At 44.7% G+C, this 17,506-nt stretch overlaps 1 protein-coding gene across 3 annotated transcripts in view; it reads left to right on the top strand.

Annotated features, from left to right (window-relative positions):
- LOC147718601 (uncharacterized) overlaps positions 1-17,506 on the top strand; it is a 408,142-nt gene that overhangs the window by 55,169 nt on the left and 335,467 nt on the right. For 2 of the 3 annotated variants that reach the window (XM_086918560.1, XM_086918562.1), the window contains exon 2: positions 14,367-14,450. The exons of the other annotated variant lie outside the window; for it this stretch is intronic. In XM_086918560.1, coding sequence (XP_086774686.1) covers positions 14,367-14,450 — 84 coding nt within the window. The remainder of the gene's footprint in view (positions 1-14,366; positions 14,451-17,506) is intronic. 3 annotated transcript variants of the gene reach the window in all.

Here is a 17,506-nt window from a genome sequence, read left to right as displayed (position 1 = left end):
TGAAGATGTCTCCTTTCTGTGCCCAATGCATTTCGAACCGGCATGGCCCTTCCTCAGGGGCTTGATACTATAGAGAATGCAGACAGAATATTTACAAAAAATATGCAAGGAAGCAATTGAAACAATTTTCTTTTTCTTAAATTATTCATACAATCATATATGCCTAAATTCCACAACCATGATGTTTTAAAAATGCTGATACCAATGCACATACATTCGGTTTGTTACTTTGCATGTTAAACATTTCCCTATAAACATAAAAGAAAGCAACGAAAATAACAGTGCTCAAAATAACTGAAAAAATGCACATGAAACCAACTAGCTTCCATATGCCATGATTAAACTCAAGTGAGATGTCAACACCAATGCACATGGCATAACTCCACTTACGAAGACTATGTTCATTGTGAACATCCACGTTATACTGCTCCTGCAAAAAAAATGCATTGATACTAAGTCACTGTGCCGCTTCTGAAAATCGTAAGAGTTGTCCTACTTACACACCCATGACGAAAGCTGACCTTGTATAATGCTGTCGTGAAAACAAAAATGACAATCTCCTGCTAGATACCGAAACCTGCAAGAACCACGAGAGAGAATTAATCTCCCGCTGTAATACCAAAACCTGCATCGCAAACCCCATCCTCAATAACGGTCCTCACCTCTTACGAACTCAGTGGATCCTAAAGGGATTAATGACAAAGAAGACTTAGGATGCTTTCTGTGCCTGCATCAATCGGGAAAGCGCATTCCCATCCCCCAAAAAAGCTCCAATGGTCTCCACACCTACATCCTTCCAGGGTCCAAGTATCCTTTGTGTCAGCTTGCCGCATGCCAATGGTATTCCTTCCAGTGGAATGTTAGCGGCGTATCTACCGCCTTTAGAAGTATATCGCAACACCCTACCCCAGCACTGCAGCGCCGTCCTGAGAAGGCCCGATTCAGAAAAGGGGGTGGTGATGAACAGAGTGTCTGAATTAAGCAGACCACTCTTACCCAGTCCAAAGATCAGGGCTTGATCCATCACCGTTTTTTAGCTCACTGCACCATCCCAGCTCAGAACCTGGCTACATGCAAATTTGTCTGACCCTGGCCCAGTGCATCATGGGAACAGGGCAGACCAAACTACCAAGCCAATTCTTATACTGGGAAGGAAACAAGCTTCCGGGGACCGGTTTCTGGCATTTCAGCCGTCTTCGGCCCGGCTTGCTTAAATCCTGATGGTGCAATGAGCAAGGGACGGCTGAAATGCCAGAAACCGGTCCCCGGTGGCTTGTCTCCTTTCTGGTGAAGAATTGGCTTGGTAGTTTAGTCTGCCCTGTTCCCATGATGCACTGGGCCAGGGACAGACTGATTTGCATATAGCCAGGTTCTGAGCTGGGATGGTGCAGTGAGATAAATAAGGGTGATGGATCAAGCCCTGATCTTTGGACTGGGTAAGAGTGGTCTGCTTAATTCAGACACTCTGTTCATCACCACCCCCTTTTCTGAATCGTTTTTGGCCACTATAGGTGTGGCAGGGTATACTCGGACATGAGTCCCTTTCTCACTGCACCATCAGGATTCAAGCAAGCAGGGCCGAAGACGGCTGAAATGCCAGAAACCGGTCCCCGGTAGCTTGTCTCCTTTCTGGTGAAGAATTGGCTTGGTAGTTTAGTCTGCCCTGTTCCCATGATACACTGTGCCAGGGACAGACTGATTTGCATATAGCCAGGTTCTGAGCTGGGATGGTGCAGTGAGATAACGGTGATGGATTAAGCCCTGATCTTTGGACTGGGTAAGAGTGGTCTGCTTAATTCAGACACTCTGTTCATCACCACCCCCTTTTCTGAATCGTCCTGAGAAGGCCCGGCAGCGCCTGGTGTAGTCTACTGTGGGGCAATAGCAAAGCATGGATCATTCCCCGTTTGACGTGCCTGGAACTTTAATCAATTTCCTGTAAGTTCCATCCTGCTGTCCAATAGGACAGCCACTGTGCTTGACAGGCATAGTAATAAGCCCTGAAGTCTGGCGCCCAGCAGTCCGTCTTCCCGTATATTGATTTGTAGTTTCCTAAGACTTATTTGGTGTCGGCCCATCCCCCATATTAAATCGATCAGGATAGTGTCTATTGTATAAAAAGTTGTTGCGGGTATTATCAATGGCAGGTTTGTGAAATAATACAAAAGACGGGGAAGTACCACCATCTTAGATAAAGCCACACAGCCTATAGCCGATATTGGTAACGTGGTCCAGAAAGCTACCTGCAAACATATGCCCCGAATAGCCCTACCCAGGTTGCCCTCCAACATGTCTGCTTGCGAACGATACACAGTAATGCCCAGGTATTTAAAGGTATGTGGGGCCACTGGCAGTTGGAGCTCTCCAAAAGTAATACAGACCGGGTCTGTTTGGTCGTGAAAGAAAAAGGCATTGGACTTTGATTCATTGATGGATAAGCCTGAAATCCTTTCGAACTCAGCAAAGATGCGGAGAAGCGTGCCCAGTCACTCCAACAGGTCCATCACATATAAGATAAGATCATCTGCATATGCCGATACCAGGTGTGTTAAGTTGCCTATAGGGATACCGCAGCGTGCAGCCTCTCGCGGTATACAAAGTGCCTGTGGCTCCAGTACTAAAACAAATAATATCGGGGACAGCGGGCGCCTTGCCGCGTACCCCTGAGGATGCCATATTCCCTGGAGATAAGCTTCCCGGTTCGGACTTTTGCAGTGGGCGCTGCATATAGTAGCTTTACCCATTTTATGTATTTGGGGGGAGTAAACCAAAGCGTGCAATGGCCGTGAACATATATTCCCACGACAACGTTTCAAATCCTTGTCTCATGTCTAGGGATATGCAGCCGACATTTGGATATTGTGTGAGATCAGTAGACATGATCTAGTGTAGTCTGCGTAGATTTAAGGAGGTGCTCCTAGCTGGTATAAACACACATTCATCCATATGAATCAACTTGTGGAGGTATGGCTGTATTCTGTTAGCCAATACCTTACTTAAAATTTTGTATTCCGTACATATCAGGGATAGGGGGCGATAGCCTGACATGTCTGCCGGATCCCTACCTGGCTTGGGCAATGACACCACCAGTGCCTGGGGAGTGGTGCAAGGAAGGCGCCCCACCTCGAGTGATTTCTTATATAACTCCTCCAGGCGCTGTATTAATATATCAGAGTATGTGTCAAAGAATTCCACCTGCCGTCCATCCTGGCCTGGTGTTTTATTGCGTGAGAGTCCGCCTATGGCTGCCTTTATCTCTGCCCTGGTAATAGGCACCTCCAGGTCTTTCTGCATGCCTATCAAGGGTTGTGGATACGGTAGGGCACATCATTTGAGGCAAATAAAAATATCACGAAGGCTGGGCTAATTAACTATCGATCCTTAGTCAGGCACAATACTGAAATGGCGTAATTAATAGAAACCCAGAAGCTTGACCTCATTTTCATCACTGAGTCCTGGGTGGACGACGCCTCGGATGTAGATCTAGCCTTAGCTATCCCAGAGGGGTTCTCCATCATCAGGGCTGACAGAAAAGGGAAAAGGGGGGGAGGCCTGGCCATTATTTCCAGAAATAAATTTAGGGTGAAGGGCTCAGATCAGGGCAGTAACCCAGACTATGAAACACTAGCCTTTCAGATTAACATCACGACTAATTATACATTTAAAGGCCTACTGATATATAGACCACCTAGGGCCAAAACACCTCTGATTCAATTACTCAGCCCATTTCTAGAGTCCAGCGTTAAGGGCTCAGATTATACTGTCCTGGGGGACTTTAATGTGCATCTAGAAAAAAGCGAGGACACAAGCACGACCACTCTGAAGGATGCACTGGCCAATCTAGCCTTGGAACAGATTGTCAAGCAGGATACCCACAAAGCAGGGCACACTCTAGATGGGATTTTTACCTCCAATAGCGACATGGAGATAGTAGATACCTTGTAGGTCCCCTGGTCAGACAATAAGGTAATAATTTTCTCCTTAAAGGTGAAAGAGGAGGCAAATATATCCGCCCGCGACCCATGCAAATCACATACCATGATTGGTCTAGCATAGACTCCTGAAATTATTGGAACAACTCTCACTATCAATTACGGAGTTGGCACCAAACAGCAACATTGCCTCAAATCAAATCACAAGCTGGATAAACTCCGCGATCAAAGTTGCAGCTCCTTTAAAAAAAAGTCACCTTTAGGAGGAAAGCCCTCTTTCAACCATGGTTCACTGACTCACGCAAGACGCAAAAGCAAAACTATAGAAAAGCTGAGAAGAGATGGAGAACCAAATATGACCAAGGGTTGAAAGAAGAATACAAAATTTCCCTGGCTATATATATATATATATATATATATATATATATATATATATATATATATATATATATATATATATATATATATATATATATATATATATATAGCCAGGGAAATTTATATATATACATATATATATATATAAAATTGATTTTATCAGAAAAAAGTTAATATTTTATTCAAAAAATTGGTGAAGCAGAAATTCTAGTGAAGAACTCTTCACCACCATAAAAAAACTAACCGAAATTGACAACAAACCGGCAGTTATTAGTTCCGAATTTTGCAATACTCTGGGCCAATTTTTCGTCAACAAAGTGTCCTCAGTTTGAGTCATTTATAGGGACTGATAAGCATCCGCCCATACGGCTAAACACTGATCTCAATGAGGGACCACCTACCCCAAAACAGGATCCTTGGTTTCATTTCTCACAACCTTCAGTGGAACAGATTCTGCAGGCGGTCAGAACCACCAGGTCCGGTGGACCAACGGATCCATGTCCACCAAAGGTGATGCAGTTATTCCCTGAGCTGCTAAGTGATCAACTAGAAAAGCTATTTCTACAAATAGTAAAATCAGGCCACTTCCCAGATGCATGGAAAACCACCTCAGTGCTGCCACTACTACTAAAAAAAAAAAAAAAAATTTAGACCCACAAGAACCCGGGAACTACAGACCAATTACGAGAATCCCTTTTGCGGCTGAAGTTATATTGAATAAACAGCTGGCCCAATTTCTCTTGTATGGAAATACCTTAGACCACTCGCAGTTTGGTTTCTGAGAGGGACATGGAACGGAAACAGCTCTGCTCATGGCAACAGAAAAACTCAGGAGTGTTCTGGATACCGGGGGAAAGGCCGCCTTGGTTCTTCTGGACCTATCGGCGGCCTTCAATACGGTAAATCATGGAACACTATTGACGAGACTGGCCGAAGCCAGAGTCCACACTTCTGCATGAACGGTACTGGCATCTTACTTCTCTAAAAGAACATTCACAGTTGAGTTGGGGGAGGCTAAATCTAAACCATTTAACTCCCCGTGTGGTGTACCCCAGGGGTCCTCCCTAAGCCCCACCCTTTCCAACTTGAATGTAGCACCTTTAACGGCAATTATTAGGAATTGTGGGTCCTTCCAATTTCGTACGCCGACGACACCCAAATAGTGGTATCTATTGCCAAAAATGCAAAAGAGACGGCTGACAAATTTAAAAACTGTATGTCGCAAGTCAGTCAATGGATGCAGAGTAACTGCCTAAAGTTAAACGGAGACAAAAGCGAAGTAATCCTGCTAGGGTCAGGTCCAGGTATCTGGTCCCGGTAATGGTGGCCAGACAGTCTGGGTGACTGCCCTTCCCCAGTCAACAAGGTGAAAAACGTGGGTATGACATTGGACAACAAACTTTCTTTTGACGCCCAGTCAAACAAACTGGCCTCTTCTGTGTGGTTCATTCTGAAAATAAGGAAGCTCCTGCCTTTTATCCCCCTCGTTCCTGGAAAACGGTGGTAACCGCTCTGGCCCTATCAAGGCTAGATTATGGGAACGCCCTGTATGCGGGAATTCAGGCCCAGCACCTAGCAAAACTACAGCGCCTGCAAAACGCAGCAGCAAGGCTGATACTGGATATCCCCAAGTATGAACCAATTGCACACAAACTAAGTCCCCTTCATTGGCTCCCAATTCACAAAAGATTAAAGTTCAAGTCTGTATGTTTGGCCTACAAAGCTATTCATGGATATGGCTCCCAGTTTCTAAAAACTAATTTAAAACTATACGAGCCGCTCACGAATCTACGATCCAGCCATGCCAAACTGATTCAGGTTCCTAAGTACAATAAGGCTAGATGGGGGGGGGGGGGAGAAGCTTTCTGCGGCATGCAGCTAGGGCCTGGAACCTCCTCCCACTATCCGTCAAACACAGCCCATCACTACTTTCCTTCAGGAAAGATGTAAAAACGTGGCTTTTTACCGCTGGTTAGTTATTTGTTCCTGCAAAGATACCGAGTCTCTCTGAATCTACACAGCGCCAAGACGCCCATGGGCAATTGTGTGTTCTACAAATTCATAAATCAAATCAAAGACTTCAATGGAAGATTCCCCCAAGAAGTGTGGTGCCCTGTACAGCCCTTCATAGTAGTCACTGAAGGCATCACTGATCTCACACTGTGTGATCGCAGTCTCACCCCCAGGTAGTGTTATGAGGCTAATAACAGTAGTGGGAGGATCATTTCTAATCAGTTTAGCTAAGAGGGTACCTGACTTATCGGCATCCGAATGGTGCGTTTGCGTGTTAGATCTATAATCTATCAGTCTCAGCGTTTTGAGCAGTTCTGCATGTTGGATGCATGTCTTGTGTAGCTGTGCCTGTTTCATGGGGTCATGTGCTGCCTCCTGTTCTAGTCGGGACATATCCGTCTCTGTGTCTTGCAGATTTCTATATACCCCCTGTCTGGCTCCCACTGTGGCGCTAATTGCTGCACCCCTAAGGACGGCCTTCACAGCATCCCACTCAACCGGTATTGTGGAGGCAGTGTTGTGATTTTCTGTAAAGTAGTTTTGCAGTGTTGTGGAGAGCGGGCTGTGAAACGCCGAGTCCTCCAATGTTTGAGGCAGTAACCTCCATGTGGGGACTTGGGTGGGTATTCTGTTCCAACTAAAAAACGTCTCCAGTTACTGGGGTGTTATTTAAGGGTGGAGTCGATCTGTCCAGTTCTACATTGGCCACACAATTAAAGTCTCCAAAATCTGACATGTCAACAAAGGGAGGGACGGAAAGGGCTTAATGAAGGTCCAATGTACATGCCCTAAGTTAAGCCAAGAGACAGAAGGGTACGGAGTTCCTTAGTGGGATATTAGCTACCATGTCTATACTCTAGTTAGTGAGGAGGTGGGGAATACCTCCTGTCGGAACTAGGGCCCTCGCACACCCAGCAAGCCGTCGCTGCAATGCTTGATGGGCACCCATAAAGGGGCTCTTTATCGGAGATCTTTTGTTCCTCATTGTATAGGTCCCGTGGGTGTGAGGGGCCTAGATAAGTGTAGATGTGGGATGTGAATGTAAATCAGTAAGGGAGTCCACTGTAGTGACCTTTTATTCTATAAGTGTCCCAACGTGGGGGTGGGAGACTGTTTTGTTATAATGTGACAAAAAATTAGCTTAACCCCTTAGATGGTCAACCTGTTTCTTGCCTCAAATAAGTCACAAAGTGATCAGTGGCGATTCTTCAGGACCGAGTGAATAATAAAAATAAACAAATGTATCTACAGTGGGTGGCAAGGTGCAACGCTACCTACCACTTACTCTTCCTATGGGTCATTAACCCGGAGGAAAGACAGCCAACCTAGAGTACAAAGAAGAGAATAAAAACAAAGACAAGGTAGTGGGAAATTATCCCAGTTGAGCTCAATAGTTCAATAGTTGTGTACTAAATTCACATTCTTAAGTTGAACATACTAAAAAACACACAGTGCTATCATGCAAATCATTCTAGCTCTGTGTATGCTTCTGCATATATCCCCTGTGTACACATGCTCAAATTGTTGTGATTAAACCGTAATGGTGAGTGTCAGTGAGGTCACATATTCAAGTATCTGGTTCTGCCTCATCAGTTACCAGCGAAGTATGAGGACACTCAATGTAGAATCTCTGAGTTAAAATGAGACACAAATTACCAGATCATAGTAAGTGAACATATGTATACTGGTTCGTTGCTTGCTTACTAGCCCTGGTGCACTAGGCTGTAAGGAGCAAAAGGTCCGGGTCAGGATGATTGTAGCCTGAGATTGTGACTCCAAACCAATGACACAGTCAATTTAAAAGGTGCTCAAACAGGGCCGGTCTGTCTGGCGGTAGCGCCACACGCCATGCCCAGACACAGGAGGCTCAAAGGAGCGGTTACGGTAGCGAGGCACAGCGTCCACACCCCCAGGGACCCGGCAGCGTAATGGGCTTTTCCCGTAAAGTAAAGGTGTCTGCTTCAAGCTCAGTAGCTTAAGGCTGGCACTTACCTAGGCCCCTCACACCCACGGCACCTATATGAGCCCCTTTATGGATGCCCGTCTAGCATTGCAGCGCCGGCCCGAAGAGGAGAAGGCCCATATGATGAAGCATGACACCTAGCTTGCTGGGTGTGTGAGGGCCCTAGTTCCGACAGGAGGTTTTCCCCACCTCCTCACTACCTAGAGTATACACAAGGTGACTAATATCCTACTAAGGAACTCTGTACCCTTCTGTTTCTTGGCTAATCCAAAATCGGACAGCCTTTTTCCACCATTTAGAACCTTTAGATATAATAGAATGCCTTTTGGTTTGGTATTGGGGGTCTTTGTTTTTCGGAGAGCAATGGTTGAGGGAAATGAAAGGAATTGAAGTTTATTAGGATGATGTGTTAAGAGATTAAGTGAGGTCAACCTAACCTTAAAGAGAGAAAAGTGCAGATTTAGGAAATTCACTATCGAATATTTGGGACGTGAAGTATCAGCACAGGATATCCAGCATAAAGCTAGGTTAGTTCATACTATTCAAAGAATTTCTTCACCCACTAACAAGGATGAATTATTAACATTTTTGGGAATCGCAGAATATTATAACAAGATTGTTCAAACTCTTGCTAGAAAGAGTGAAAAAATGAGAGGGCTGTTAAAGAAAGGTGTAGAGTTTGTTTGGGATGAGGTGTGTGTGAACAGGAATTTAATGAAATGAAGAAGGAACTTGCTTTAAGAAGTTTTAACCTGTCTCAGAAACCCATCTTGATTACGAATAGGAGTCTTAAAGTTTTGGGTGTCGTCCTGGTGAAAATTGGAGGATAATCTGAAAGGACTATAATGTTTTGCTTACGTAGTCTGAAAGGGCCTGTGATGCAATATTCTGTTGTAGAGAGGAAGGTGTGCGCCATTTTTTGTGCTGTGAGGAAGATGAAAGCATTCCTGTGGGGCTGTGAATGGGCTGTGAATTTACTGTCAAAACAAACCACAAGCCTCTAAGAGGGATTTTATGTATGAAAGGTATTTTTGCTGACTCTAGCAGAATCGCCAAATGGGTGATAGCATTACAATTATTATTATTATGAAGCTTACAAAGCGCCTGGTTACTCCAACGGAGTGTCCCCGTGCTAAGACACCGTAAACCACTGCAACTGGCCCACCCCCTCCCCCCCCCCCCCAACAGTCCCATAGGCCCTAAGATGCGAGAAGGCCTACTACCAGCCTCCAGGGGGAGATTGAAAGAGCCAGGTTTTCAGAATATAGAGTTGAAGTGCAATACATTTCAGGATTTAAGCCTTTCTATTAAGACTTGTCATGATTAGATCCACATGATAATGTGTTGAGTGTGGGAACTAATGGAACGTGAGAGATTATTTGTATAAGAAACACAGTTTGTTGTTTAGAGGTTAGAATGTGATGCAGTGCACGCAACGAAATTAGTTTTATTTATTTTCATGTTTACTTACCTGTATTTGGCCGTATCCCATAGTTTACTAACCCCCACGCTGCCACTCGACCGCCCCAAGTCACCGCCCGGCAGCACTCCTACCACCGACAGCTACTGGTATTGGTTAATGCCACACTGTGTTACTGGGAAAACTCCCTTTGAATTGTTTAGGGGAAGGAAACCAAACACTTTGTCTCCTTCATGGGTGAATGCCAAGTGTGAGAGGTTTGATGGCGAACAAGAGAATTGGCAGGAGAGGCAAGGAAGGTGAAGAAGAGGATGAGATGGTTTAATGCTAGAAGACGGGTGAGAGTGATGAAATTGAGGGTAGGTAATTGGGTGAGAATTAGCAAGCCGGGTGTGGAGCGGATTATTAATCCACTGGTGCAGGGTCACCACTTTGTCCACCTTTTAGTGTGTGCACAGATGAATGTCACGTGATGCACATAAATTAGCGTGGGTGGCTAATTGTCTGTATGTGCTCCTGAATGATTTTATTGAAGTGACAGTGCCTACTACTCCTGTACCCTCTTGGGACACTGGGCAGAAACATGTTGACCCTCTTTACTACGGTGATGGGATATTAAATTCCCCACCTCAACGTTCACCTTTGTAATACTATACATCGCCCTACTTGATTAAAAACTTAATTTGGCAACTGCAATGGTTTTTAAAATCCACTCACTTCTAACCGGCCTCCACTTAGTTAAAAAGTGCATCCCTGTCGTCAGGTGAATGCCCGCCCTGTAACAAACCAAGTTTTTACAGGGCGAGGACTGCCGTTGATGAAGCATGACACCAGGTGGTTTATTAGGTCTGTCCTTCACTTTTTGTGAGATGTCCACACTCACAATCTTATTATCTTTGAGCACTTTCTGGTCACTTTACTGGGAGCGGCCCCATTTGTGTTGAACATTTTGTGTTGGAGGCTGGCCTGCTCCTAGCGCTCTGTGCCTCTAGTTCCCTCTTCCAGTCAACCCCTGGGGTTAGTGTGGATTCATTAGGGTGCATTATATCACAGGTGTGAGCATATCTGCATGAGTCGATATTCCCCTACAATATTTAAGTCTATTCTTACATATTGTAAGTGTCAGGGAAGCCTTAGAAAGTTCATTGTCTGGGAACTTGACAACTCGAGTTCCACAGCACCATGATGCCTTTTCTGAAGCCAGGAGTGTTGAGTACCAAAACTCCTCTTAATATATCCACACTGATGCCAGTGTTTCAAACCTACCATCTCTGGTGTGGTCTCTGACTGGCGTTGGGCAGCGTGCCACCACCAGACGTGTTTCTGGACCCCTGGGTTGAGAGCCTCTGCTCTCTCTGGTCAGAAACCAAGCACAACCTGGGTAGAGGTGTTACACCTTCTCCCCCAGGATGGGCCTGTCCTCGAGGCCCATCATAGGCCTGCAGCGGATAGCAGCCCCCAGTTCAAACCCCCACTTTTGGGCGGGAGAACTGACAGGAAAACGTGGTAAGAATAGAAGGTGTGCCCCCTTCGCCAACTCACCTCCTCGAGTGCCTGAAAATGCAACCACATTGTGCTAGACTGGAACGAAAGGACAGTTTTTTCAACACCCTACTTGATTTATGAAGCTGGCTTGGATTATGTTTAAGAATGTCTGTGTAGCAAACACCGAAAAGGTGATGGGAGGAATGCTTTATCAGCCCAAAGTGGTCCTATGTTGCTTGTGTTCTGTTTCGATGAGGACCGGACCTGCCTGGCAGTTTGAGCTGAACTGTTCCCATGAGAAGCAGGATCAAGTTGGATTCGCCTATGGCTGGGTCTGAACTGAGGTGACATGGTGAGCAAAAGAACAATGGGTTTGAATTCTACTCTGAATGATTGCTGGTGATTAGACACATTGCAAGTGTTCCTCCCATTACCTGTTGTGTATAAGAAGGTCTGTATATTCAATTGTGCCTTTCTCAAAGAAAGCCAATTTCTAGGAATTATGGATATTAATCTTGGTGGATCTTTCTGTTCGAGATAAATAAATACAGAAAGAATGTAGTTCGACAAAAGCACAGAGGTGGCAGTGCCTATTTGCGAATGCACATCTACATAACAAATCGGCCGCAAAGTTGTATGTGTATCAATGTTGTACAATGGGGTGCTCTAAAAGCAATAAGTCTCCTTCCAACCATAGAGAGGCAAAAAACCCTAAGGAAAAGCGTCTCCGTAGGGATCACAAATGACATGCACATTTGCAGAGGAACCCAACATTTAGACCACATTGTAACAATAGGCAGTAACCAATGCAATAATCACAGGGAGTCTAAGATATTTTCTTTCTCTTTATCCTCTTATTATTTTCTTCATAGATTCATATAAAAAAACACACTGGCAGCCGACACGTGTTTCGTCCAACAGACTTTTTAAAGGCTGTGAACAACTTGACACAATTAAAACATTACATATACACAATATATGTACAAATATATACACCATTCGTAAAAGTCCACAAGTTGTACACTACCCAATATAACCAAATACCCAACACAAGCGCCATAGGAAAGAGTGTAAAAAGGGTGAGAAGAGGCTATTTTGTGATATAGCGGCACCTTATAAAACCAATCACCTAATACATGCTATTGTGAAAGAGACTATAAAAAGAAGTGGAAAATTGTTAAAATAGATAATAGGAATTTGGGGTTCAATTAGCCATCAAAGCGACGTGACTGATGTCTCGCTAGATGGTTGGTGACCAAGAGCATGCAGAGCAAAAAGACTATGGGGCACATTATGATGGCGGACGAACCTGAGTCCGTCCGCCACCATAGAGTAGGAGGGAACCTCCGCATGGGCTGCGGAGTTCCCTCCTGTGCAATTAGGATGTGACCGCCACCCTGCAGCAATGTTAAAAATGCACGCATTGTATTTGTATGTAGAAAGTGGCAGGCACCGCGCGGTGCCTGCCGCTTTCTGCATACAAATGCAGGGGGGTACCATAGGTACCCCCCACGCCCTCCCCCTTCACCTAGGGGGCACGCAACGGGCCCCCGCAGTGAAGGTACACATGCTTTTCCACGACGGAAAAGCCGCAGCGGAAAAGCATGTTTCAGTGCCCATCCTAATCTGGCTGACTGTGTCTGAGAGACACCGTCACCATATTAGAGCTTTTCCGCCGCGGTTGTAAGCCAACCACTGCGGAAAAGCTGCGGACGGAAACCAGGACCCACCAGCCATCCTAATGTGGCGGTGGGTCTTTGGTGGGTCCGCAGAGTATTTTCCGCATCCTCAGGGCCGGCGGTGGCTTCCGCCGGCCCGGAGGATGCTGAAAATCCTCCATCCTAATAAGGCCCTATGTTTGGCACTGTTTCTTACCTAGGAGGTATAGGCAAAGAAACACAGCACTCCAAAGCACAGCGTACCGGGAGTGAATGGGTAAGCAAATATTCTGTTTGGAGATAAAACCTAACAATGAAGGTGTTGAACATAGACCAAATACCAGTACAAATATTGTAAACAGAAAAATCCTGTATGTGGATCAGGGGTCTTCTTAGATCTCATACGATATGAGCATGAACTCAGACAAAAGAACCGAATGTGCCCTATTAATCCAAAACATATCAACAGGTACCTCACTACTCTATTATGATGTATTAATAATGTTGCATCTATCAATACCCCACTTGGGTCTCCAGTCTCCCCAACATGGTGTGCAGATGTACCAATTAAACTGCCGATTATGGGCTCAGTGAGTATATTCTGGGACTAACCTGAATGCCTGTCAACAGTCGTCGAATTTTGAGAAAACAGGCATACGTTCCTTCACAATATATGGCGGATCACACAAATTGCTTTGGAAAAGTCTCCAATCGTTCCAAATAGGTCTGTGGCATGCCATTCCAACAAAGAAAACCTGTACCTGCATGATCAGAATATATCCATCAAGTAGCGAATATAAAGCATTTTCAAAACATGGTGACTAATGTTATACATCCCACCCATATTAAGCATGTCAATAGACTGACCTGCGGATAAACACATAACGTTGTTTTAAGATCGTTGAGTCAATCTCTGGCTTGTAGCTCCAACAAAAGATGACCGTAGCTGCATGGTCAAAGTGTATCAATAAGATAGTGCATGCAAAAACCCACTAGAAAAAAACGTGGCTAGTATAGTACAGCCCCCCCCCCCATGTTGAACATGTAAGATACTAACCTGCAGGAAATCACAATGTAGTGTAGAGATCCCTCACAGAATAAGGTTTGACGAGCACTATGTATATCCCAAACATGCGTTCACCTCACAAATAAAATGAGAGAAACATGTAAAAAGACATGTATTTGGTGATTGGTTTTATAAGATGACGCTATCTCACAAAATAGTATCTTCTCACCCTTTTTACATTCTTTCCTATGACGCTTGTGTTGGGTATTTGGTTATATTGGGTAGTGTCCAACTTGTGAACATCTACGAATGGGGTATTTATTTGTACATATATTGTATATTGGACTTCCTGTGATTACTGCATTGGTTGCTGCCTATTGTTACACTAGGGACTAAAGTCTGTGTGTCTCGGCAAATGTGCATGTCACAGAAAGAATGTAGCTGTTGTCAGTTGTCCATGAATGTGACAAGACAAGCTTAATTGCTTCTTTGTACTTGATCTTCCTTTTAGAAATCACAAAGCAGCTGTAACCATGAGCCTGATGGCCCGCCCATAGTGAGGACACAGCCGTCCACTAATTGGACACTTACGACGGTGAGTCGTGTACATGCATGTGAAAATGCATTCTTGTTTTCCTTCCATAGGTTAACATTGCCAAGCCTGAAAATTACACTAAGTTTTCACTTTTTAAAGTGTAAAGCATTTTTCCTGATAAAGTTACTTACCTTTTTGCGAACATCTTGGTCTTAAAAGAAATCGTTTTTTTGGTGGTCCTCTTATAAGCAAGCACCCTCCTGATCACCACTGACCTAGGTGCCTGTATCAGGGGGGGAGGTTCCGACCAATGTTAACGCAAAGTTACCAATCAGCCCCATACATCACAAGCTGACCAAGAGGTTTAATCATTGGACTTCATGATCTTCCATTAGGGTCCAATAAATTCTAAATCAACCCAAGTTCAGCCTTCCTTTTATTCAGATTCACCGTTTTGTCCATATCCCTAAAGTATCTCACAGAGTTCCACCACTCCCTCCAAATAGGAGGTGTTACCTGACTCCACCTCTTACATATCTCCCTCCTTGCACAGAGGACTAAATAAAGTATTAGCTCCTTTTGATGCTTTGGAGAACCCCTCAAGTCCAGATCCTGACTGCATACCAAAAATGATTAGAGTCTTACCTTTACACCCAGGATGTCAGACATTGTCTTTTATTTTTTAAATCATATTTTTATTGGTTTTATCCCACATATCAACAAACATAGTTTACATTTTACCAACCCCCTCTTTCCTCAGCGGCATAGTCCCATTTAACAGGTGGTGGTGGCTTGTTTGCTTCTCAGTCCAGCAATATCTTCCTGCAGTCTATAATACTTCCCAAGTTACTTATTGCTTGCATCACGTTGTATGCCGTCTGCTCTCTGTTGAGCTATTGTAATAACGGGTATGCATTACTGGCTCATCAAACCACTAAAACAATAACAGAATACCTGCCTCCCTCCTACCCCACCCTCCACTACCAGTGTGTCCATATCATCCGCTTATAATCTAATTAGTGCAACACCTGCTTAGTGGCCTTGAGGATGTCACCTTTATCATGATACTTCCCAATCTCTATTACCTCTATAGGTATACCCATGCATCATGTCTGTGTACAGGGGAATACTTCAAAGCGAGCCTGCTGGTGCACTCGCAACTGAGTTAGCATCAGACTCCCCCTCCTGTGTCTGCAGGGACAGAACTAAGCCCTCCCATGCCCTTGCGGAAGCTAGCACCTTATCATTAGCCATCCGTTTGGCCTGCTGGAGTCAGACCATACTTTCAGTTGTCGCCCCTTTTGTTGATTCCACCTTCCATCTCCTAAAGCTAGGCCCTCCCCCCTCGCCTTCCAGTGTGCTGTAATGTCCCTCTTTGCCTGTAGCAACCCCAGGTCCAGAAACTTACTTGTCACCTTTTTCTTGGGGGTGTGTGGGAACCAATGCAACAAGCAGGTGCCCATGTCCGGCTCAATGCTGCGCTCCTTGATGTCAGAAAGCAGACCTACTACCTCCTCCCAGAAGGTACAGAGCCTTGGATAGTACCACGTCATATGACGGAACTCCGCATCCCCTAGTGTACACCGTGGGCATTGGGTAGTATCTGTTCTAAAATACTTGTTTATCTTTGCCGGAGTCAGATATGCCCTGTGTAGTAAAAAATGGTTTACCAACTGAAACTTGACATTCCTAGTACATTTCCAGGCCCTCCTCACTAATTGAGCCCATGTTGTCTCAGGGATCTCACTGCCGATATCCCCTTCCCACTTCCGTTGTAAGTCCCCCAGTGGTTCTATGCCCTCCCCCACCATACGTCGGTATAGGCATGTAACTGCCTTGAATGTCCCTGCTGCCATCACTACATACTGGCAGACCATTGTCGTGCTTGGTTCTAATAGATGTCAGGCATTGTTTTACCCACTTTCCTCCAGAATTATTCCAGGACCGGGCAACTGGCAAACATGTGAATGTCATCCGCCTCTCGTGCTCTGCACCTATTACATTTGGCCTCCCCACCACCTCTTATCCTAGTCAGCTTTGCCTGGGACCGTTAGATTCTATGTTGGGTAAAGAAGTGATTCCTTCTAAATACATTAGACTTGATTACAGGATAAAGTGTGCTTAGGGATACTTGCCATAATTCATCCAGCCCTTCACTTGGCAAGTAATCTTCCCAAGCCAGGTTCGTGGGTCTATGCTTACTTCTCCTGCTTTAGCCAGATATCCATACCTGTGTGCAACCTCCTTCTCTCTCGGTCTTGGATCCTGAAGGTCCTTCTTAATAAGATTTTCTCTTCGGACGGACCACAACTGATTTCTGAACCACGCAGATATTTGGTAAAATTTTAACCATTCGTCAAATCTCTCCATAAGTCCCATGAGCGGCATGTACTACTTTTCACAATCTCCCCCCAGCGTGTTATTCTATACATTTTCAGGGGTATTGGCAAGCAATTAGTAAGAGATACCTAAAAGGGATTGACATTCCTGCCATATTTTTGCTTCGGCCTTTAAAACTTTCAACTGAACTTTCTTGAAGAATTTGTGAGCCCCAAATGTATACATGAAGCCCACCTCTGATGTATCAGCCAGCATAGCGCTGTACATACGACTCACAAGTGTACTATGAAGCTGAAGCAAGAGCATCATGCTATTCTTCATTTGGTTTGCCCAACAATATAATTGGAAATCGGGAAGCCCATGGCTACCACTTCCTAGCCTTCTTCTTAGCTTCTTCCATGAAAGTCTTATCCCCTTTTCAGCCCAAATAAATGATGTCATTCTTCCCTGTATTCTCATGAGGATCTTCTTGTTAAGATCTAGTGGTATATTATCGAACAGGTAGGAAAACGTAGGTAAGATAGACATCTTGACCAGGTTAACCCAACCATTCAAGGTAAGAGGGCGATTATGCCATTTGTTTAGAGTCTTATGTAGTTTCTTAAACACTTTCTCTAAATCTACCTTGGGGACCTCCTCTAGATCCTGTACAATTGTTACCTCCAGATATCTTAGTTCCTTTGCAAGTCTGATGCCTCGATGGTCCTGATTACATACCATCACCTCTGTTTTACTGTTGTTAATCTCATAGCCCAACAGCCTCCGAACGAGTTCAC

Source organism: Lissotriton vulgaris, chromosome 4_1, assembly GCF_964263255.1.
Source record: "Lissotriton vulgaris chromosome 4_1, aLisVul1.2, whole genome shotgun sequence".
Lineage (NCBI taxonomy): Eukaryota > Metazoa > Chordata > Amphibia > Caudata > Salamandridae > Lissotriton > Lissotriton vulgaris.
This window is presented reverse-complemented; position numbering and strand designations above follow the sequence as displayed.